A 25,364-nucleotide genomic window follows, 5' to 3' on the forward strand; every position below is an offset into this window, starting at 1 on the left:
CCGAACCGATATACCTGAACCGGTTCAAGCTGGTAATTTCGGTTCAGCTGAGCTAAACCCGAGCCAAACCAATATGCCTGAACCCGAACCGGACCAAAAAATATACTGGTTCCAATCCCTGGTCTCAACTCCTTTAAGATTGCAACTGCGCAATCACTCCCACCTAATGTTGACGCAATAGTTAAAAACAAGAGATGCCAATTTTCCTCAACACACAGCAAATAAAAATGATTGCTGACCATGTGATTCAGCAATGCAAATATATACTTTTACGTTGTAAGTTCTGTGTTGCGTCATCTATATCAGGAACAGCTACCCAAACCGGTATTATGCGGCCCGCGTATTTCCTCCAGGGCTCAATGCGGCCCGCGGACACAAATGAGTTCGGCACCCCTGTCATAACCGTTCCCGGCTCACAGGCACTGCTGGAGTCACCGTATGAAGTCACAAGTAGACTACATGAAACAACGAGGAAGCTAGTCATCAAATAAGCTTAGCCTATCATGCCCTACGTAGAGGGAAGTGGAAAATGGACAATTTCTCCCAGTGCCTTGTACACACAGAACAGAAATGACTCGAATTAGAAACCTGAAGCTTTTATTAGCCCTCGAGGGCAAGGCTTTATGTACAGAAATAGAGAAACAAAAACCCTGACTAGACTGCAGACTGAGATCCCAATGACTGGTTCACTTGAGGCTATGAAACTGGGCTTTCTTTTTGCGTGCAGACAGCATGTCGTAGAATGGGTTGTGGCTTATGCTTTGCCTGCAAATGAACAAAAGATAGGTTGGAACTCTCAGACCAGTTGTCTTGAGAAAAACAAATGTTTCAAGCAGAGCCCTTCTGAGCCCAACTTCCACCTGGGACAGGATGACCATTAAAGTGCCCCTCCCATACAAGCAATGTCTAAAGATTGTATAGTAAGCAGGAAAAAAATACAGTAGCCGACTGATTTTACGGACACCGATTATTCGGAGACCCACGGGAAACCGTGACCTTCGCCATAGGATCGGTACATTTTTGGTACAATTTTTCCGGTGAAGTCGAAGTACGCGGCCCCGATTTTCAGAACTAAAACGCTTGCGGAAAAGCACCAGTAGGCCTGTTTTCGGCACTACGACGAAAACTTCGAAACCTCTATTTTGGGGTGTGTGCTTGGATTGGATTGGTAATTGGTGTCCTAGGCAAAGCTGCCCTAAAACTTCCAAGCCGTACCTCTAGGTCAGGCCACGGCGGAAGCTGACCGGTGCTCGTGCAGCCGTCATCCTGAAGACGATCGTGCGGACTGCCTACAACTGTCGACCTCAGACATCACGGAGGCGTTGTCGCTATTGTCAAATGTGTACGACGAGCATGTGATGCTCTCGCGAATGCAAGCGGATATCATGCGGCAGGGCACAATTACCGACTCCTTTGGGGCAGTTGAGGTGAAATAAAGTTTAATCTAGTGATTTTTCAGACTGCTGTATTATTCGGACCTTTTTCCAATCACCGTCAAGTCCGGAAAATCGGTCGGCTACTGTAGGTGCAAAATTTACGCATGTTTTCTCAATCTTTGGACCAACCAGCACTTTTTTTCCCCCGTGGTTCAACCAGTAATTTTATTGTTGCATAAATGTTGTGCATTTGCAAACTCCACAGGAAAACTGTAACTGAACAAAAAGTGAAAGTAGAAAAATTATTTTCTAAATCCTAAAATGAAAATTCTTTATTAACCAAACACACAAGCAGTGATGGCCAGTAGTTAACTACTTGTAGTTAGGTTACTGAAGGCGCCAACTACTTCCGATTTTGCGCAAGCTTTACGGCACGATTGTGCTTCCGACTTTTACCTTGAGCTACTTGTTTGATGAGAACGGAGGTGCAGAGCAATTGTGTCGTGCATGTGTACTAAATCTTCACTTTTAATGCTTGTCTAGTGAAGCCTCATTTGCTGTGAAATAATTCTGCAACTTAGTTTATCGCGTAGGCACAGAAAGAATCCCGCCGCAAGCTCTGTATTTGACGATCGTAGCAATCACTTGAGCCAAAGTATATTATTGCTTGTGATTCATATTTAGGTGTCCAAGAACACTACAAGGGATTGGTGTTGGTGGACAACGTTAAATAGTTATAGATTTAGTTAAACTACATTGCAGTAGTTAAAAAAGTAGTTTTAACTACTCCCCTGAAAAGTAGTTGAACTACTAGTTAAACTACTCAATCACAAAGTAGTTAATAGTTATAGTTAAACTACTGTAGAAGTAGTTAGTGGCCATAACTGCACACGAGCTTCTGGGACCCCTGTCGTGCGGTGCCCACTCTAGGGAAGGCGCTCGGGCATGGACGTTCCCAGGATTTTTTTACGGGGGAAGGCAAAAGCTTCCAAGAAAGGTAAGTGCAAGCATGCAACCACTAGACAACAGAATGACGACAACCATCGCCGTGCGGAAGCACTAGCGGTGCTGCTATAGTCTGGGTTGCGTGAAATATATGCAAATGTAAGTTAGTGTAAAGATACCAGACTTGGGTGCCCAAGTTGGGACTGCGTTAATTATGCGAGTGGGCTAATTACGCGAGTAAATATGCCATATTGTTCTTAGTGCTGATTTCTTATGATATGTTCAAGAAAGCAACCCACCTGAGACAGTGAATCCACTGCTCCTTCTCTTCACTGGTGGCTGCAGACATGCGGTAGACAGAGTGTTTTCCTTCGACCACCTTGCCCTCAGAGTCTGTCTTGCAGGCCTTGATGAGGTCACTCCCCACAGAGTAGAGCTCGAAGCAGTGAGGTTTGTGTCTGTCCTGAACTTCCTTCACTTGTACATTCTCCAAGGGGATGATACCTCGTGGCTCCTTGTCCTGGGTTAAAACAACACGGCATGTTTCTATCATGTGACACGTGGTATAAAAGAGGGAGCTGGATAGTTTCCCATTGGATGTCTGAGCCAGTTTCTGGACGAGGGAATTAAGTGCAGAAAAGTATGCCGTTTTTTTAGCTCCCTTGTTCGGCCTTGTCGGGCGCAAAAAATTTGTTGCGGAAGTACAGCTCGATGAATTTGGATATTAAAATGATGGCGATATTAATCTGACACCAGCCAAATTCTTGCGATACAGTAACGAGGAAAGCAAGGAAATTTCACCACTTAAGGACCAACACCAACAATGCTTAACAAATATCCAGCAGCATGATGAAGAGTACTTTTTTGCACCTGCACCAGGATTTCAACCTTCCGATTTTGATCACAGCCATGTTTCCTTTTCCCCCCCCGTGTGTTATACTCCTGTCAGACGGGCACACTTACGGCCTTAAGACTAATACCCTCACGAAAAGGCCTCAGTTGAAATACGGCCTTAAACCATGGGAGGCTGCCAGACAGTATCCGTGAAGGTGTTCTCCCGATGACGTCTACAGAGATAAACACATTTGTGAACGTTGAATGGGGTTTGTGAAATCACATTTGTTCTCGCTGTCGAGTACGTACTGGGAAACAACATTTGGTTGGTAGTTAGCTAATCAATTTGAAAAACACAACAGCAAACGAGATTTGCTTTGAGGCGGTTTGGACATTTTGATGAGCGGCAAAGTTTTGGATGCAGATGACACTGAGTGCAATGGTACAAGGGCAAGGATGAGAAGCAAAGTGCAAAAATGCGTCGAGAAAAACATCAGGCGTTGGACAGGAAAAAAGTTGACAGAAGATTACACCCCACAAGAATATTTTGTTTTGAACTGAATGAAATGTGCGCCATCCTGTTCATGGCGTTTGGTGATGAGGCTTTGTCAGTTTCGAGGGAACAATGTAAACCATCTTGTGGGAACTCCGTTGCCCTTACATTCTAGTCTTGTCAGAGGAGCTGACCATCTGGGAAGAAGTTAATGGCCGTATGCACTTACAGCAGTAACCGTTAATGCCGCAAGTGCGGCCGTCTGACAGGGGTGTCTGTCGCGTTAACATTTCTTGCAACCTGAACAAGGCTTTCTAGCATATGGATTACGTGTTAGATTATGGCTGACTTATCAGCTTCAGGGCACTTTGAGTGTGACATGGAACTTGTAGATAGGATGAAACATTTCCTCAGTCTATGTGATGGAAAGAAATGCAGCCCTACGATGCCAATTAACTTGATAATGCGACCAGTTTAACCAAATGAGAATGTGACCCAGTTAATAAAACAGATTTACCACCGACTACTTTCATGTACAATGCTGTACAAAAGTTAACAGAACAGAGCGGTGTCCTCTGAAGTCGCTGAATTACTCTGATCCCATTAAGGTCAATAAGTCTCCAGGTCCCTTTAAGCCCCCAGGATTTTAAGTTGTCAAACCCTATGAATGCATGCACATGTCCTGCTTCCACCGTGGGAGAGAATGACGAGGCTCCTGTATTCTGTAAACTCTTGCGCAGCACTGTGCAAGCAACATAGACTTGGGAGTCACTTACTGTGGTGTACTCAAAGTAGTAGAGACAGTTGTCATTGAGAATAAACCAACGGCGCTTCCAGCTCTTGTAGCGTCCACCTGCAGGACGAGACAACAGAAATGGGGGAAGAACAGGAGAGGAAAGAGATTAGCCGCCGGGCACGGGGAGGGGACGCAGACCCCCTGCCTGTCCCCGACACTTACTCATCTTGGAGCTCCCTGAAGGGCCACCACCACCACCACAAGTGTAAAAAAAAGGACAGGGAGGAGTAAGAACAACACTACCCTCTAGACTAGAACACAGAATGGGAGACAGGCCAGTTGTCGCACTCTGACATAGCAAGCGTAGAAAGCACCCTTGGCATTCTGATGACACTGTGCAAGGTCATCAGGTCAGGTGAGAAGATGATTTTCAGAGACAGAAAAAAAAAAAAATACAAAAATCATACATGGGACTCGTCACAATGCAAACTGGCACACAGCCATAGTTCTGACAGAAGTACTATAAGGAAAATGCACACCTCAAATTACACTGCCAACATACTACGAGGTACATGCTGAAGCAAGTCCGAGCCCATGCATTTGGGTACCCTACATCGGTATAGCAGTACAGGGTGCTCCAGTATAGTTTGATGCGTGTTTGTTTATTTGAACTTCTGGCAGAACTACAGTATTACACCAGTTCGCATTGTGGTGAGCCTCGTGCACAATTTTAATAATTTTTTAAAATGTCTCAGAAGACTTCCTGCCACCTTGCACACCACTCATCTTGAGCTGTTCCAAAACAAACCTGGTGTCTGAAGCCCCTCTTCTCTATTAAAGACGAAACCCGACATTTACCCCTGCGGTTTGGTAAGCCACAAAGAGCACAGTGCATTGCTTTCACACTTTCTGTCCCCATTACCAATACATATTTGTACAGCTTGCTGTTCAGAGGGCCACACGCAGGCACGAAATCAGAGTGTTAAGAAAATGCAAGGAGAAACTAACTCGACAGACATGCTCTACAAGGAACCCAAGATCTGCACATGGGGGTCAGAGCTAAGAAACTCATATACGAGATGCTAAACTCACTAACCTTGCTTCCACAGCCAACCTTCACGGTCCGGATTGAAAAATGTGTGCATCAAATCATTTCCGTCGTCCTCGGGTATCTTGAACGGCTCCTGTCGAATGCTCTCGTACAAGCTCGCCAGCAGCTCCCTTGGTAGGTCCCCTCCATTGTTGATGCCACGGTTCATGGCCACAAACTGCTCTACGCTGGGCTTTTCCTTGACGCTGGGGTTGTGCAACGATGTGTTGAGCATGATCACAGCGAAGCTGAGCACATAGCACGTGTCCGTGTTGCTGAACACTCCGGGGTTCAGCTGGCAGTAGCGTTGAGCAAACTTTTCCATCATGCGGTCTATCTTCTGCGCCTCACCCGGCAAACGGAAACTCCAGAGGAACTGCCGCAAAGCCTGCACGAGGATGAGATCTGCAAAGTCGTGGAGCTCGACGAAGGCATCCAGAACGCGCATGTTGAAGTCCGCACGTTCGCCCAGGTAGTCACCTATGGCAGTCTTATTGAGGCCCTGAAAAGCATAGGGATAGGGTATAACATTAAAAATGATGCCGCCGTAGTTTACAGTAAGAAACACACAGCGAAGTATACTAGTCAGTTTGGAGCAGCCGTGTGTGCCTGCAGCGGCAGATACGTATTGTGTTGCACTGGTCATTTCAGATCAACTTACTCCACAATAGGGCATTGTTCCAGTCTTGGGAAAATTACTCAGTTACAGTAACTAGTTACCCTCCCTCAGAGTGTAACTTTTTAGTAACTAGCTACGAAAACTCACTACTTTCTAGGTACCTTCTACGCACTAGGTACTTTCCTTTCAAATCTCATATTTTGCTCCGCCGACCTGTATTTGGCGCACACAACTGTCCGCAAAAGAAACTGGTATTTGAAGCTATCACCACTATTACTACTACTATCACCACCAAACAACCGTGTGTCACAAGAAAGACTACAGGGCCCCAACTAACCTTCCTGTGATAATAAAAAAACCGCAAACCGAAATCATCCCCATCAGGAGCGCAGGAAAAGACTCGACCTTGGTCTCCCGGAGCTTATCAGGGTCGCCAAGCAGTTTTTCTGGCTGGCAAATCAATGCCTACTCCAATCAGTTTCATCGCTTCCAAACACCGTGGCCCTCAGACATGGAATGAATAGGGGACGTGCGCTTCTCCAGGCGACGTGCCAAACACATAAGGTCACTGGATTGGGGAAAGTAATGCCATCCTTTCCCTTCCCACCGTGACCTTGGAACAAATATGGCGGTGCGGCTACAGCATGGGTTGGCATGCTACGGCAGCCATTAATGGTCCAAGGTCACGGCGGCAAAGATCAGAGGATGGCCGTACTTTCCCGATCCAGTGACTTTACCGAACACTGTGGCGGCAGCACCACAAGTGGGAGAATTTCAACTCTCCGGTCGCTCTCTGCATCGCCTTTTCTGCACTACCGACTTCACTGCCGTTTCAGGTACAAGCAGATAGGGGAAGCAAACGAAATGTGGAACATTCTTCCGAAAAAAAAAAAAAAAAAAAAAAAAAAACATGGCTGCTGCCGCATGTTCATCAGCGTTCGTTTGCGGAAGCTACACGACCACTTAGCGCCTTCTTTCTCTGCTCCAAAACTTTACCGCACGGACCCTGTACTGCTCTCCTGCGCAGGTGGGATGCGTTTTTGTTTCAGTTTGGGCTAATTCGCATAGCAAAACTTTGCAATGGATATCTCAAAGTGCGTACACGGTTGAGGATCTTAAAGAAACAGGGCCACTTTAGATAATGACTTCCCCAATTCTGTATCTCGGATTTTCCTGAAAGCATCCTAATATGCCTAATAAACATCCTAATTAAGGATGTTTATTAAAATATATCTTAATTAGCCACACCACTGCACAAGCAACCTTCTTTCTAATGAAATAAGATTAAGGTTGTGTTTGCTTTCCCTTGCACTGAGGGTTTTATCGCTTTTAGGCTTCTTCCTAATGGTTACGGCAATGACGAAATTGAGTGTCCCAATGCAATTTTTTTTCTCTGAAAATTTGGCATGGCTAAAAAGTCATCCTGTATATTGCAGGGCTTTTTTGTAATTTCTAGAGTTTTTAGAGTCCTTCCGCACTCGTTTAACAGTAACTAGCTAATTACTATTTGCTCAGAGTACAACTGTACCTGTAACCTAGATATCTATACTGTAGTCACTGCTCAGTTACTTTGTACAGTAACTTTTCCCCAAGACTGCATTCTTCCATGCACTGCGAAGTAACCTCAGACTCATCTGGAAATCCAACACGGCACTGTCGTCACTTGCACTTCACGCACAGCCAAACAACAGCAAGTGCATGAGCCAACTTGCCAAGTCTGCAGGATGCATGCGAGGACTACTGCCATGCTTTTGGCTGGAGTGAGATTGTTTTTTGCTCGTGGATTCGGTTCCATTGTGCCAGGTTTTGTTGCTCTGCAGCAGATTTAGGTGCCCGCCGCAACAAGTGGAATGTGCCAACAGTGCTAGGACATATGTCCAGACAAATTTTACAGATGCTTCTGTACTTCCTGCAATCTAGGCACCTTGTAGTGACTGAACTGTGGAAAACCATGCATTTTTGGTTTTATCTTAAGTGGTTGAATTCTGGGCTAGCCTCATTACCAGCTCTAGTGTCAAGGATGAATAGTTTCCAAGCTACAGCTACCCTAGAAATTCTTGTCACCATTCTTTTTTTCTTCTTTTTTTTTACGAGTTCACAGATATCCGAAACTGGCTGTAGTGTGAGACCATGATTGTATACATGTAACGTGTGCGAAATAAAACCGTGCTGGTTTCATTAGAACAGACTTTAATAGCCTGAATGAAGCAAACTAGACTGACGGAGCCAAATGACATGCGACATGTACCATATTTTCATGCGTATAATCCTGTTAAAAAAATATCTCTAGGGGTCCTCTGCGGCTTATGCACCGGTATGGCTTATCTGCGAGAAGTTTCTCCTGGAGCTTCTCACCCAGGCATAAAGGGGCCCTGTGTATGTGACCCACATGTCTTTGAGGGCGACACACCAGGAGATTTCGTTGCTCTTCTTTCTAACGCGAGGTCAGGGGCCTATCGAATGACTAAACATGAATTGCTGAGTAAACATGCTTGACGAATATGCTCAGCAGCATGGGAACAGAGCAGCTGGAAGAGAGTATGGCGTGGATGAGAGGTGCGTCAGGAACTGACCGAAGAGATTGAAGACAATGCCAAAGACAACGAAGTCCCTTCGGCGAAGTGTACCTACCCTGTTGCATTCATTGTGATATCTTTCAGACGTACAAGCCGTGGCTTATCTGACGGTGTGGCTTATCCACCAAAAGTTTTCCCCAGTGCAAGAAAAACGGTGACCTACGGCTTATCTGCAGTGCGGCTAATACGCGTAAAAATGCTGTATAACAAATACATGCAAGCTCGTGTAGGCTCGTCTTGTCTCCTTGTCAGTCCTTGTGCATTTACAAATATACATAAATAAACATAATCCCAGACCAAGGGGAATGTGACATGTACACTCAGCAAACAGGAAATAAGAACAAAACTTGCTGGACACTCACCTGTCCATTGTAAAGGAACCGCGCCACTTCACGAGGGTCGTCGGGACGCAGAAGGCCATGTTCCAGGAGGTACTCTATGCCCTTCTTAGGGTCCATGTTAAACTTTTTCTTTCCAATAGAGAGTTGCTTGGCCCTGGCAGCAGCTGTACCCCTGGGCCCCTCAGGGGCCTGGGCCTCCAGCCGCTCCAGCTCCAGGGCCACACTTTCAATCTCCCCTTTGAGCTGTTCGATTTCCTGAAGCAGCTCTGCCTTCCGCTGTCGAATCTCTGCCAGCAGCTGCTGCTCCCCGGGTGTCAAGTCTGAAATATGCATAAACAGCACCCATCAGCATCTTTGGTTGTTCGAATGATCTCCCTAAATAACGGACAGCTGGAGGACTTTCACAGCGTTTTGCACATAGTGAATTGTTTTGCATGGCTTGTCAAAAATAGGCGAGCCACCAGCATCCCTTTAGAAGGAAGAAAGGTCACTGCCAGTTTGAGCTTGGACTCTGTCGAGAGAAGACAATCCAACGCTCTAGTACCCTCGCGTGTGTGACCCTCACCCGCATCCACAAGAATTTTATCTGGGCGACCCGCACCCGCAGTGCTGTCTCTATACCCGCATGCCCGCATTGGGACCCGCAGGGGGAAGTGTTCCTCATCCACTTTACTGCTGTTTCTATTTTAAAACAATGTAAATTGTGAGTGTTGGCTACGTGTCTCGGACGGCTTCAATCGTATGCCAATAAAACTGCAATTCAACAGAGAGCCATTTATGTCTGCATTGCCATAATCGAACTCACCCGCCAGCACTTGCCTGCTGCAGTATGGCACGTGGATTTATCCGGCCAACGACATAGGGCACTGCTGAGCTTGTGTGTGACAGAGAGGGATCACTTAGTTGGCCATGGAGTGGGGGTAATGCGGGTATACCTGCATTATCTGCGGTCGCATTGCGGGTACACCCGCATTTTACCCGCTAGCCGCAGCGATCACGAATCACGCAAATCGTGACGATGTGCGGGTAACTGCGGGTACCCGCGGGTATACCCGCACCCGCGCTCAGCTCTATCCTTCCTTATATAAAAGTTACATATGGGCCTCGAGCATATGGGCCTCTACATATCTGTATGGACAACAGGACTGCAAGCACACAGCAGATGCCTCAAACATGCAGAATGCTCACATGTGCTACAGCATCAAAATGCAATGGATTCGCAAGGACAGGATACGAGAAGGTTCTCGTTTGGCTCATCTGCAGATTACAGGTACTCCGTTTCCCCTGCGCAGTTCCGCGGGCACAATAGCGTTCAACATTCGTCACATTACCCAATTATAGTAACGTTTTCGCTCATTACCAATAGCGGGCCCGTTCATCATCAGGCCCAGTGTGCATTGCGTGCATAGGAACAATGCCAGCGAAGAAATATAGTGTCGGCAGACGAGTCACGCAGTGCTACTACAGAGTGGCGTGCGCTCGCGCGAAGGCATCATGCGATCGTCTGCTCCGTAACGTCACGACCGTTCGACGTCAAACAAGCCATCTGCGTCGATGGGGGGCGAGACGTTGAAGTTACGCACGCTAGCGCACACTTGTACACAAAGGACCGAGAACGGTTATTGCGGGACCTGCGATTTAAATTGGGCGGCCAAACTATAATAGCGATTTCGACCGAATTCGGCAAACTCACCGAGTCTGCCTAGCGCTTGTTGTTGCTCGGCTTCGCGAGATCCGGAGGCGACGACCGTGACTCGTTTCAGGCAGAACAAGAGTGCTACGGATCGACCAGTGAAACAGGCGGCTTCTACACCGAGGAGAAACCGTGTTCCAGCTGTGCCCATGTGTCCATGCACCGTGATCCATTTGGAGGAATTTAGGTATTTAAAAATGGGGCCAGCAGAAGTTTGCCTCGTATATAAAACGTGAAATGGTATCCCAAGCACTTTGACCTTAACGTAGCATATTCTCTTTTTCTTCAAAGCAGATCTGAGACGAGCTTCTTTTCTTGCTCCCAAACGGCTGCAGGAGATTGCAAGCAGCTTTTGTCTTCCGTGCGCCTAGGTCAAAGGGCTACGATTAATATTCAGTCTGCTTCCCGGGAAGCACGCTTCCTCCGCGGGCACCAACGCAGGAAGTGATTGTTGCACTTCCGGACAACGAGTGCGGCCGAAATATCACTTTACCTATCTTGCACCAACGTCCGCCCGCGAAGAGTTAACGACACGTAAGTCAATTCCGTTGTCGTACGCCAGCGATTCTCACATTAAGGTTGCGCGAAAGATCACAGGTCGTTTCGAGTTGAGTAAACTTTAAGTCTGCGCGAATGGTCATGTGAAACAGGAAGCAAACATGAAGCGAATAGATACATATACGAACGAAATACGAATAGGATAGGATAGTTGTGTATCCGAGAAGAATGCAGATCCAATTGGATCTGCTGTGTGTTAACACAGCAATGAACGCATGCACAGCATGTATGCTACAAATTAAGCGCTCACTTCGTGCAGTTTTCTGCTTACGCATGCAGTATCGGAGCTGTTCGACTATCTATATAGTAGTTTAAAACAAATTCGATTCGAATACGAGAGGATAGATAGAGATAACAAGCGAGCTGCTGGAATAGATCCATAACTTAAAAACCCGAGACTTGTGGACAAAAAACGACAACAACAATTTTGAGACCTTGTCTGTGTTGTTTTTGTCCCCCAGTCTCGAATTTTTAAGTTATGGATCGATTCGAATGTGTATATTTCCATATTCCATTTGGGATTGGAATCGAATACGCTGAAGGAAGGTTTACACGGCTGCCTCTGACCACCGCAAGAGTTCACCGCGGTGAAACGAGCTTCTCAAGAAAATTCCTCAAATAAGAAAGCGAGACAAATGCTGCTTCAAATGAACAAACCGTCATGCAAAGCCTGCAGTAAGCCATTTCCCAGACGAAAACTATAACAACAAAGGGTCTGCTTTCCGTTCCTTACGGGTCAATGGAATACCATCCGTACCAGAGCTTCATCCACATGCATGCTTTGCAGTGGAAAGATTTTTTTATCACTTTTTTTTTTCATCAACACAAAGCATTACATGTATGACATTTGTTCCTCCGTACGTCGATCGCCATTCGGCTAACGCTCTTGCGCAAAGCTACACCGTGCGATATACATTCGCTCGGGGACCCCTCAAGGAGGAATGTCAATGGTGCACAGCACCCAATACACCGTTTTGATTCTCACACTTCCATTCAAGCACCCAAGTTCCGTGCAACGAAAAAAGCAAAGCCGCGTAAAACAAATCGCGTAACACCAGGACAAACCTCCCCCCCCCTCCAAAAAAAAAAAGTAAAATAGAGAATTCCACCATAACACCCGGCAGCGAGGACCCCTCGACCACCTGTCGCAGTCCCCCTCCCTTCCCCTGAGGCCTCCCTCCAGCACAGTTCTTGAACCAAACAATGGTGGATGCCGGGGGAACTGAATGAACCCAGCCATTCCACACGGCGATATGCAAGGTCGACACGCTCCCACATTAACGTCCAGATGGTTCACGGCAAGTAGACCCGAGTGGGGAGACACCTCTGTATTTTTACCAGCTGGAGGAGAAGACGTATTCAATTTTTCTTCTGTCTCGCTCACTTGTACATATTTATTACAAATGGCACGGCCGAATACACAATGGGGTTCTACCAGAGAGGTCTGTGCGTTTTAGCTTTGGTGTCGGCCGTCTCTCTCCGCGAGTCTGCATGTGCGCACAGCATGCGAGATCGGCTATGCGAGTTGCGACACCTTGGTACCTGCGGTTGATGATATCATGCACACATTCTGTCGTAGGACAGAGCATGGAGCAAAAAAATAAATACTCCTGCTTGTCGTACTTGGCGAGAAACAGAACCCTGAACCACGACCTCACCCCCACGTCAAGCTGTAACGTCGGAGGAATGAGAGCTGCGGTCATGCCCACTAGTCCTCGTAAGCACGTGACCTCTCCCACGGTGCCCCATTGGCGGAGACGGCTGTGGTGATGCCATAGTCGGATGAGTTTCGGTATCCAAGATGACATTTTTTGTGAGTCTACTTTGTCCCTTGCTGTTAAACTTGCAACGCAGGTCGACCGTCTTTACCATTTGCACGGAATAATTTGGGCCCAGGGCCGGCGTCTACGGGGGAAACAAGGGGGGGGGCAATTGCCCCACATGGCGTCCGCCGAGGGGACGCAAAAATGACGGCCGAATGGCTGGGAGTTCACGGTGTTTGGCGTTCCACAAACCGATGACAGTCGTCTGTAAAGCTCTGCTGCATTGTTAGCCGGTAAACAAGTGTGGTCTTTGCAAGGCATATATTTACGCATTGTGGACAAGCCTTCCGGTTCAATAGAATGGAATGGAAGGTTCCATGCATGCCGTATGGTACGCGTTTCATTCATTCCGTTGTGCCGTGTTTTGTTTCGGGGCGTCATGTGCTTAGGGAGGGGGACGGGCGGGAGCAAATCTCCGAGTGCCCCCCCCCCCCCCCCCCCAGGACCAACAACTAGACGCCGGCCCTGCTTTTGCCTAACGGTGTATTCACACCAGTGACATCCTCACGAAGTCTTCTTGGGGAAGAAAAAGCAATGTTCTCATGGGGCCGAAGTTCCGCGCACATAGCAGACGACACCATCGGCCCTGTCGTCTGCTACGAAACATCTGACATGACGTTGAGAGCTCGCGCTCACGTGGCAATAGAAAGCTACACTAGCGCTTGGCGCATCTTCCATCCGGAGTGTTATGGGGGAAGTGTCACAACCCTTTCAGGCGACGACTCCAAATACATTCATAAAACTGGCCAAAAGTGTTCCCCAGGACTGTCTACGATCGATCCACGCTAGTGATGACACATTGATTACCTGTGTGTCAACCGATGTTTATAACACAAACAACTCGTGTGCAATGCTTCGAGCCAAAACCTGCCAAAATCGTCGCTTTCGTAACCGTAACAGTTCCCAGGATTTTCCCATGAGGAACCAAAAAGGTTGCAGGCAAGGAAGTTGCCGCCCCTTCACCAAATCTCCTCGTGACACACTCTACACTGTGCGGGACAGAGGTTCAGCTTATTATAACGACATCGGAGTACAAATCACGACGACGTACAAGCACATATGACCTTGGAGAACGGGGGGGAGGGGGGGACGCAGTCCCCTATTGCCCCCGCCTCCGAACGTCCATGACCGTAACGTTACCATTACGGTCTTTAGAAACTACTTTGTTAGTCTTCGCAATGCAGCCCGGCAAGAATGTCATCTTTTCTGTACCCTCAAATCCTGGACGACCAACTACAACGACAGAGAACAACGCAGTCGACAAACGCTTTTTCTTCACGACTGGCCACTTTGACTGCAAAGCGTTTAGGCGTCGTAATTATGCCGTCCGGCGAAATGCCTCGGAGGGAGCCCACGAAACAAAGGGAGGACTTTAGAAAAACATCCGGCACTGATGAGCCCCGATGCTTCTGTGGCAGCCAGACCGTGAAATGATCATCATAATGAAGGGACGAGGCTTCTGTTTGGTTCCAGCGGGGCAAGCACCACCGAAAGAATGCGCAGGTGCGATTGCAAGATACGTAAGAAGGCACGCGGGGCAGAAAGTGTTATGGCTTCCCAGGGACGGCCACAGGGACACCTACGCTTCTGTCCTGGAAGGGGGACCAAGAGGACGACTGATTAAGTCGCCAGAATGACCCTCAAGCTTGCACTGGTCTGAAGCTGCATTCGTGCCAAAACACAGCCATTTCGAAATGTCTCGAATACGCTCCCCCCTCCCCTCCCACACACACACACACAAAGGTCGGGTGGAATTTTTTGTGCACTCGAAATCAGGTGCACTGATACAACAGCATATGAGGAACACCCTGATTTATTTGCCCTCTTCACTTTCTGTAATTACTCCATCTGCCATTGGTGATGTATCGTTTGAAAATAAAGAAATAATAATAACAATAATAGCTCGTTACGTCCGTGACATAACAAGCGCAGCCAATCGTGCATAGAGCAGTGTCTGCGTGTGCCCGAGTGATCATTAGTGATTTAGCGTCGTTCAGTGTTTTGCAGCAGTTTATTAGTTTCATTGTGGCAAGCACAACGGCGTCACAGGTCACGTGGACAGTGTCTGCTACCAATCGGTGGTCCGTTCCAATCGTCAGGTGAACACGACGAGACGTGTGAATGCGGGTGTCGTCTGCAATGGGACCCGACAAGTGACAAGGGATCCTAATCAACACGGCGCGCGCGCAGCGTTGTGGAACATAGGATATGGGCACAAGTCCCGGGGGAGAGAGTGTGGCAACACCATAAGCATCCAACGCACTGTTTTCCCAGCTGCTGTAGTACCCGGATTTACTTCTGCTTTTCACGCAACGTACACCCTAGCCGTTGACGGAGCCTGATGAATGTTAAAGACAGCGATATGGAAAATAAGTCGGTTGGCTGATGTGAGCCCAGAGCGATTATTGTGGCTTCCAGGAGGATTCCTAAGGAATCTGCCAATCAGGACATCTTGTTTCAGTTCGAAGTGGTTCACAGTTAATACACAGGAATGTGTGAAGAAATGGAAAATAGTCATTCTGTTTCAGTCGCAGGAAGTCTCTCGCCTTCTCATTTATTATTTGGTTCACTTAAACCTAGCATTCTGCACGCGTAGCTTCCAATCTGCCTCGTACTCGTTCAAGATTAATTTACTAAGTGGGTCAGCGTCGAAATTAAACATCTGCCGCGCAAATCCATTCCAAATCAATGGTAATGACGTCACGTCCGGTAGACACCTGCAAGTTGAACAGCAGACCTATCAAAATACGTCGTCTGCATTCAGACAATGTGCGCGCTCTCTGGTACGTCGCGCTACACCGGTAGCGAGGGAGTCTCTTCGGACAGTCGTATAATATGGTAAACACGCTGAAACTACACCCATTCCCCAACAGATAGGTGATACGACGAGTAAACGTGCAGGGATGAACATATGCGGCCCCCATTTATAATTGCTTCCGGTGTGTCCTGTCGCGTGCCGCCAGAGGTCGATTCTCTTCCGGCCCAGCTGTCGCACTATCTCTGCTTCCATCAACGACGGACGCGCCTCCCTAAAAGGAGGAGCCGACAACTCGTATGCAAGCACAACGCCGGGAATCATCTGGAATTGAGCAGAAGAAGAATCAAAGGAAAAGGATCCGGCATCGGGTTCACGTTTAGAGGCCGACGTCCGCACAAGGATATGGACACGGATTCTGGATGAGTAATATGAGCATCCCAAGTTCGAGTCCAGCGTGCGTTGTGATAAAGTTAAACTACTCGTTGGACGACACATTTCACACATGCACAAAACAGCCTTTTCATCCAGTTCTTCGCCGTGAAAAATAAATACGCTGACCACATTTCCAATGGCCTACACAAGCTGCTAAGCCTCGCGTGCATGTGGGCTAGATTATAGTTTTGAAGTAACGTAAACATCGGTACAATATTTCTTTCACAGTTTCTCCCGCACAAATTTTTCAATAATGACACGCACTTTTGTGGTAACCCAATCATCATCATTATTAAAATAAAATTGTGTGGAGCACTTTGTGTCGCCGACCGTGACTTCCGGTGCCGTTGCATCAATTTAGGCAGGGGGGTTCTCAACCGCAAGGAGATGGGTACTGATCCTCCAGGTTCCAACCATAATCCACGCGTAGAAATATTTCAGGGGGAACATTCGCGTGGATGAATTCCGAATCAATCGACTTCCATCGCCTTCATCTCGATTTGCTTTCGCGAGTGACATTACTCGAGGCCCCTTCTGTAAGAGTAGCGAATTTCATGGTCTTCATTCGCTCGGTAGGACGTTCAGAGAATAACTCGAAGGTCCTTGATTTCTCCGTGCATGTTCCATGCGGTAGTACCATTGACCTTATATATGAAATTTTCAAGCTTCGCCTGGGTGTCGGAAATTGTAGGCGCGACGCCCACTCAGAATCGGGGCGCGGACAATTCCTCACCAATGAAGCGCTGAAGTCGGACAATTGCTCACCCTCATTATGAAATACACTAGAACCCACACGAAGTTTCATTCCTTCGTGGAGGCTCCCTTGCAGCTTCTGCTTCTTTGGAACTTGCACTGCCATCGAATACAGTCATTTTTAGCGACCTTTCGACATACCCATAACAGTCGAAACGAAACTTCGGTTTTCCCCTTTCCATAAGCAACGTTGTCTGAATCTCAGATGATTTCAGTTACTTTCAACTTTTGTAGGTATGATCACGGCTCGCTTTTCTTTCTTTTCGAGGTATTGGACCCAAAATTTTCCAAGGCGCTCGCCTTTCACAAGAAACGGGGCAGAAACCTTCCAGTGTTCTTAATCCGTAGGGAAGAATTGAACCTCGCATACACAAACTAGGTGGTCTCCTGGAGACATGCACTTGGAGACGCGGACAAAATGACCTTTCTCGGATTCAACCACCCAGGTGAAGTATACCTGATACGCATAGAAACAAACAAACAAATCTTTAGCGTGCGTATGTTAAACAATAAAAGATGACAACTGTATTTAAGAGAGCTAATCACATAGGAGCGAACTGAAACGAGCTTCGAGAGAGAGACCTTGTCTGTGTTTGTCGTTTTTTTTGTCCCCTAGTCTCGGGTTTTTAAGTTATGGAGCTTCAAGAAACAAGACATTCGTACTTAGATTTTGCGAGTTGAGTATTTCATTCATTTTCAATAACGGAATACATTTGAAATAATCGCGCCGCTATATATGCCACGAAACATGACAGATAAAGCGACAACATAAAATTTGTATAGTAGACACATAAAGCGACAACATAAAATTTGTATAGTACGGTTGGTGAATATTGTCTGCCCTGAGCCTTCGGGGAGATGAGCAAATGTTCGGTGAACAATTGTCCGGGGTCCAATAATTATCGATGACAAGTAGCGTAAATGTGTTGCGAAGTCTGCTAAATGTGTACTAAAGTGCTGCAATAAAGTGCACTTAGAGGGTCAGGTCGACTTTAATGAAACTCGTTCCATAGAAATCAAATTTTCTGCACTTTTCCCCATTTGCGACGCTTAGCTAAAAAAAATTAACGATAAAAGATGGAAGTCACTGAAAAGGTTAGCCAGCTGTAGGGATCGAACCCACATCTTCTGGATTGCCGGTCCAGGGCTCTACCACCCAGTTAATTTCTTAGGCAATTTGAGGCTTTGTATGTGATTGTTCTTCTATGTTGTTCCAGCCTCAGAACATCAGTTTTCTCATTAGCTGAAAAACGACGATCGCGAAATTCGCATAAGTACTTTTAAAGCATTCGAATTACACATTAGGGAACACACTACTTCTGAAATTCAACGGTGGTCGTTTTCACGCTCAAAGTGGAGGCTTCAGCAGCATCTGCCACGTTCGGGCAAAAAACGGGTACGTATTAAAAAACACGAAAAGGAACAATGGCCTCCGTGATGGCATCCGATGCGACCGGACGTTGGGAGCAGGTGCTGATAAATGATAGAGAAACGCTGTACTCGAAACGTAAAGATAAAAGAAGCTGGTTGGCGAGGCCATTGTCACCCGAGTGACCCAAGGAGGCACAGGGGAATGGGGCATGGGAAAGTACCACAAAGAAAAAATAGGAAACGTACTTCTTTTTGTTTCTTCTTCTTCAATGTAGTAGAACAGGGCGCACATGTCTCGCTCGCACACGTGCGATGAGAACAGGGCAGAAGGTTAACAGGACTTTGAGGATGTGTCGGAAGCCTTCGGTGAGTAACACAGGAAGAGGTGTTGAGGGTGGGAGCTTCTCCAGGAAAACGATCGCACGACATCACGAAAAAAATAAAAGAGGAGGACAGAAAATAGTTCATTTTGCTTTTTTGTTTTTGCAAAAATTTATCTTTATGGAAATAGTTAATAGTACAAGTCAAAGGCTCACTTCAGGGGAAGCTGCTCCACATCCTTGTGATGAGTCAGCTTGCGAACCCATGGTGGCTCAGATGCAACATAACCGGCGAAGGGACTCGACCCCAACACCGCCCAGTGATTTGAGTGATACTGGAGATAACTTATGATAAAAAAATATAGTAATGGGAGTATATTTACACAAAGGTTCGTTGCACGTATGACATGCACCGGAAATCTCTGACACACGGTGCTGGAAGCAATGTTTATGTCCCCCACATTGCCACCCGCGGTCTTGATGAGTACACGCTATACCAACTCAGAAATCTGCCCATATAGAAACGAGGCCCGATGTTTCTTCGCAAAGATGATCCATGTATTCTCCCACGAACAACATTCATCAGAATACTCCAGCGGAAGATGCGAAACACATAGCTTTCTGCTGCAACGTAAGCGAACAACGTCGTGTCTTTCGTGGACTGCTAACTGTGGGAAATGTCCTGCGACATAGCCATCCCATATTCCAGCAGCATTCAGACGACAGGATCAGACGCAGATGTCGTCAGCTAAGTGGCCAGTACGCTACCGTGCGAATGCTGAAAGGAATACGCGATAGAACTTATGCCCACTGAACAATTTGTTCTGTTTTCTTCTACCAGAATATTCGCGGGGGGTTGCGCGTGTGAATATTTGCTCCCTTGAGAGAAAAACGAGCGGAGAGAAAGTTAAGATCCTGCCCGCTGATGAGATATCGAAGCGGCTACAGATGGCACGGGGGTCAACCGAAGTGGTCCCACGGGAAAATGGTGTACCTTACGCAAGCGATAACCATCCAAGTGGATTTCCTTGAATGTTCCACTGATTCAGTGACCTCTTAGTGGAACATCCCACTCCACGCGACGCCTACTGAGGATGTTAGCAAACACAAGTCGGGGGATGATGCATACCTAATTACTCTTAGACTGACGTGGTGGAATAATAATCGTGTAGCACGTTCTGTGTACAGGTCTAGAGTACAGCAGTTCTTACACGAAATAGATTATATTGTCAGTCCCTGAGCGTCGAACCGAAACGTTTTTCGGTTTGTTTCGGGTTCGGCCATAAAGGTTCAGTTCCGCAGTTCACATATATCGGTTCAATTAACCGGTTCAGACGCTGTAAACCGGTTCGGAACCGGTTCGAGGTTCTAATATGCTACAAAAGTAGAGGTAGCCACTAAAATGATACAAGACCTCTTAGTTACGTTTTTTTATGCATTTATTTGTTTTTCGACCAACAGGACCCCCCTTTCATCCGCAACGTGCCGCCAATTTAGACAGGCAGGCCGCTCGAATCGCCACATCATCCCCCATTACACACCCACCAGAACCTGAACCGGAAACCGAAGTTTTTAGATCGGTTCGGTAGCGGTTCAGCTCCAAGGTGACGCTAGTAATTACGGTTCAGTTCGGCGCTCTGGGTATAGTCCACCCTCGTGGTATAATCCTTATCAATGCTGAGCTCCCCCCCGAAGCACAAATGAGGCGAGTGCTACTATCGGTTCGAAATTTCAAACTGTTCCGAAACATTTAAGCATCAGATGGGACGACTGAATTTTACGACAACAATTAGAATTTCAAATGAACGTCGAGCTTCGTCTATAGCACGATTGGAGCCTTCCGTATCACAGAATCGAGGCGATTAACGAATCACCGCGGATCACGCATTTAAATAACGCCGAGAACAGGAGTTCGCGATCCAACACGATTCACTGAATAGAGGCATACGGGAAAAGAAATGAGCCAAAACAAAAAGCCAGTCGTCGTGTGTCACGCACCGCACACGACTCAAACACACGAAACCCCCGGCCGATGAATCACGACCCGTCGTGCATCGACTGTACCCCCCCCCCCCCTTTTATTATCGACCGCGCATGCGCATAAGAAGAGCCTTCGTAATCACTCACATTCACCGACGAGCTCCAGGAAATGCATGGGCAGCGGATGACTGTGACAAACGGTGACAACGCACGTACACCACAGAATTCACGGCCGACGCCGCCAGCACGGTCTGAACGCGCGGCGACGTTTCGGACATTTCAACAAGCGTGGCTCCCCTCTGCGTGTCCCCTCCTCTCACAATCAGGGGAAGGGGACCTCACTCTCCCTCTCGCCAAAGGAGGAGAGAACAATCGAAGTGGGGAGGAAGAAGGGCGGAGTATCAGTTACGTCACACTACTACAGTATATAATGAATTGACATTCATTGTGTTTTGGGGTTTTTCACTCTCCGGAAATAACCGGACCTGTCGGAGTCAGGAAGTTGCTCGTGTGACAAATTCGTAAGATGCTTCGTAATTAGTCGTCGGGGCCACACGAGAACCCCTAACAAGCAAGCAAGCATATTTAATTTCTTCATTTGTCCTTTGTTTTTCCTATGAGCAGGTTCCTACGAAGCATATTTGTACAATCTTTTGTTGTCTATTCATTCATGGCGCATGGACTGACAGGTGAAAGGGATCGACAGTAATAAAACCTCATTTAAGTGCCCGAGAACATCAAAAGCCCTTAGTGTTTGCACATGTAATAGTTTCATTGAAAATAATGAAGCGTGATGCATTAACCAGTAGGAATGACTTTCACGCTTATTATCAAAGATGATTAGATTAGATTAGAATTAGAGAAGAGTAGTATGGAGATGGTGGCTCCTGCAAAGATGAAATCAGGGATGCTCCCAGAATTTTTATTGTGTGGGGTTTAGGGATGCGGGGGGGGGGGGGGGAGGCATAGAGCAGGGGACATCCATAACTGCTGTTTTAGGGTCTGTATTTGCATTTTGCATTTCTGGCAGGTGTTTAGGTGTTTTAGGGCGTTGATAGATTTTGGGGGGAAATGGGGGGGGGGGGGGGAGGGTGCTGGAGAAAACCCTGGATGATATAACGTGTTGTAAGCTGAAGGGCAGACACACGCGACAAAAGTTAATTTGGAAAAGTGAATTCCGTTTCCAATGTAAACAGACCGCTTACAAACGAGTCACATTTCACACAGTCCCCTATGGGAGAGCAACGGCTGTTTAATGCAATGCAAATTGCTAAGTGCTGCATGAAAGGCTGAACGACCACATAGTTGTCTACCCATTGTTCAGAGGCGCACATGCCTCGCATCCAAACGCAGAAAACAAAGCACAATTGTCCCTTTCCGGTACACACGTTTGTAATCTTTGAGAACACATTAGTGATTAAGAAAAGACATAGCTGGCATGTGTAACAACAAATGGACAAAGCATTTTTTTCTTTGCATTTCTGGCAGTGGCTTCGAAACCTTTTGATCCATGCAGGCCCACACCATATTGAATTTATAAAAAGAGCAAGATACATGACTGATTCATCAGTAATGTATGCATTATTGATGTTAGCACCATTACTTAAAACCCTGAGAGTGAAGAAAAGGAATGAACATAACAATCTCAATCTCAAGAAGTACTGGTTTCAAAAATGTAAAAGCACGTGTTTTTTAAATCAGATTTATTCTCGTTTTCTTTCACAGTTTGTTTCAAATGCGGAAATGCAGCAGCACTATTTTTAAGCAAATTGTTTTAGTAACACCAACTAGATATCCAAAGCTCTGCCACACATCAAGAAATGTGGGACAGGCCTTCACACAGTGAACTCCTTCATGTTTACAGTTTTGTTGTAATTGTTTTTAACATTAATTGGATTTATTAATTGCAACAACATATTTAATAGTGTGATTTAATAATGCATTTCTTCCTGTTTAATGATAGAATTAAGAAAACATGAGCAATTGTCGTTCATTGGTTCATAGTGGCACTCACCAATAGTTGAGCTACAACAATAATGCCATTGCGGCATCACAAGATACATCCCAAAAAGCAAAAGTGTCAATCATGTCTACAAGTCTGTTTCTGATCACCTGCAGGAATTCTGTGGTGGGGACAGTGCCACAGGATGTTCAGGGTATTATTATTATTATAATTATGTAATTATTAATATAATTATATAATATTATTAAAATATTAATATATTTTTTTTGTTGTAGATTGAGTAAAACTGAACTCTGTTGCACACTATCTTCAACTGCCATGGAATCACCTCGGAATTTAAAAATTATTAATTAAAAATACATAAATTAATGATTATTAATTAATTATTCGTTTGATATTATACCTAGAAATTTTAAAAATGTAGCAGAATAAGCGTGACGAAGTTGGCATTCATGCAAGACTGGCGAGACATGCATGTGCAACGAGGCTCAGCCAGTGATGTTGGGTGTTTGTTTAGCTGCAAGTGTTAGTTTTCATGAGTTATCAGATAAACAAAATTGACATAGTTTAAGAATGCAAAATGTGTTTTAACACATGTTGCATGTTTTCTCCTTGCTGCAGTGCTTTAACTCTTAGGCATCCATCTTCATTAATTTTAATTCGAATATAAATATGGGATCTTATTTTTGGAAATCGCATTACTATCGCCCGTATTCTGGAAATGCAATGAAGTAAACTACTGTATACAGGGCATCTATACCCCGCACTGCCTGAGTGCTCATCCGAGCACATTTATCACTGTGAAATTATATCACACCCTACAATCATAGAAGAGTCAACCCCAATCATCATCATCAAAATAAAGTGTTCTAACTAGATCCAGATTTGCTGCGAAACGCCTCGCCTTGAACTGTTTTGCTGCTTGACTGACCTACTCTTCCAACATCCTGGGGCTGGCAGTGCCTGCTACGGGTGAGTATGCGGTATCTTTGGAACGGAGATATGACACGACAACGTCAGATTCTCCAGTGAACGAAACAATGGTCTGATGAAAATTGCATCCAAATTGCACAAGCTCACAATCCTCAGTATATAATGTTGCGTTGGAAGAAAGAATGTACAAAGAAAGTCAACAACAGCATTATTTTGCTCTGCGAGCAGCATGTCTCTAATTGAATTATACGCGATTCATTGATCTGTGAATCCATAATTTAAAAGATAGCTCAAGAAGCATGAAAAAGCCATTACCCTTTTTTTCAACTTGGTAAGCTTTGCTTCAGGGCAGCTCACGGGAAACGTTTTGCATCGTGATATTCCAAATATCTTTTGGTCCTCCGAAAAGCCGTTCCGGTATGAAGATGATTTTCATTTCTTGTGTCAAATGTCACGCAGCTGACAAATACATGTCTGAAGCATATCTTGTGACGCAAGAAGAACCCTCCACTATATATAAAAGGCTGTCTTAGTGAGGTGGCTCCATTAGGTTAGAGACCTCAAAATGATACACATAGTCTGTCGTTGTCAGTGGCTGTATCGAAAGTAAACCTGTGAGGCATTGCAAGGATCGAAGATCTTCTAACCCAAACTTTACACTATAAAATTAGGTGCAAGAACAGCCGATAGCTGTATCTAACCAAGCTATTCGTGCCTGCACATATCAAGCTGCGTACGACATGCTTATGAGTGTTGAGGATTTACGGATAATACCTCGCATAAGAAAACAAACCCATAAATCAGGCCCAATACGCGCAAAGACTCCGCTGTGTCTGTTTATATACCACACCATCAATGACTCAGAGCAACAGGATGTTGCATTCTCAAACAAATTAAGTGACGTGACTGCTAGCGTGACTTAGTCCATTTTACGTAACAAGATTAAACGCAAATCGCCTGCAAAGCCATTTCTAGTTCAGAATTTCAAAGAGAAAAAATACTTCAAAACACTGCGATACAGCACGCGAACAGGAAATTGGTACACCACTAACCATACGAAAAACGTCGCATATTAATCGAGGACGAATAATTTCGTCAAATCCCGACCTGCTGAACCGTCACAAACAAGGAAAAATCTAATCGGTCATCGCTTCGATATCGGCGACACGTTTGGGCGGAATTAATTTTGGAAACTTGGCACCAGCACAACGCCCCCCTGCTGCGAGGTGGACCACAGAACGACGCAGAGAACCTCTAATTTCGACTTCGGTGAACGTATTGAGTAAGCGAAAATCATGTGACAAAAACAAGCAAGTAAGCCTTACCAGATATCGGAAGAGGCTCCACTGCGCCTCTTTGCACCGTTGTGACGCTCATTGCAGTCTCTTGAAATTAGTCACAAAACACAAAAACACAAACAAGTAACTTAGAAACGCAACGGCAGTGCACGAGAACCATTTAAGTTAGGCATTAGTACAAATAAATTACATATTCCAGGCACCCGTCGCACTGCAACCCAGCCGACATCGCGATTCAACGAAGGGGCGTTGAAAAATATAGAGGGAGAGCAGAAAAGACGTCACTTCCTTAGACGTAGCGGAAATGTGGTTTTACGTCTGCTGCGCGAACTTCCTCTGGGAACTTCTCCGAAAGAATCTAGAAATATTACAGGCAAATACGTTGACCTTTGTTTGAAAAAGAAAAATGAAGTCGCTCTTGCTCTTGGTCTTCTCCGTCGTTTGCAGCTTTCAGTTTTGTATGTGGTCATCC

At 46.0% G+C, this 25,364-nt stretch overlaps 1 protein-coding gene across 2 annotated transcripts; it reads right to left on the minus strand.

Moving 5' to 3' along the window:
* Positions 1-575: 575 nt before the first annotated feature.
* LOC135391673 (cytohesin-1-like) lies at positions 576-25,161 on the minus strand. Of its 2 annotated transcripts, XM_064622010.1 has the most exons (7): positions 24,920-25,161; positions 9,032-9,330; positions 5,481-5,976; positions 4,607-4,621; positions 4,425-4,501; positions 2,621-2,841; positions 576-765 (listed from the first exon to the last, which is right to left on the minus strand). In XM_064622010.1, the coding sequence occupies exons 1-7, from the start codon at positions 24,969-24,971 to the stop codon at positions 687-689; spliced, it is 1,239 nt and encodes a 412-aa protein (XP_064478080.1). In that variant the 5' UTR covers positions 24,972-25,161; the 3' UTR covers positions 576-686. The 2 variants fall into 2 exon arrangements, with proteins under 2 accessions (XP_064478080.1, XP_064478081.1); XM_064622011.1 differs by lacking the exon at positions 4,607-4,621 and having other exon boundaries at positions 24,920-25,160.
* Positions 25,162-25,364: the final 203 nt, after the last annotated feature.

Source organism: Ornithodoros turicata, chromosome 4 (assembly GCF_037126465.1).
Source record: "Ornithodoros turicata isolate Travis chromosome 4, ASM3712646v1, whole genome shotgun sequence".
Taxonomy (NCBI): domain Eukaryota; kingdom Metazoa; phylum Arthropoda; class Arachnida; order Ixodida; family Argasidae; genus Ornithodoros; species Ornithodoros turicata.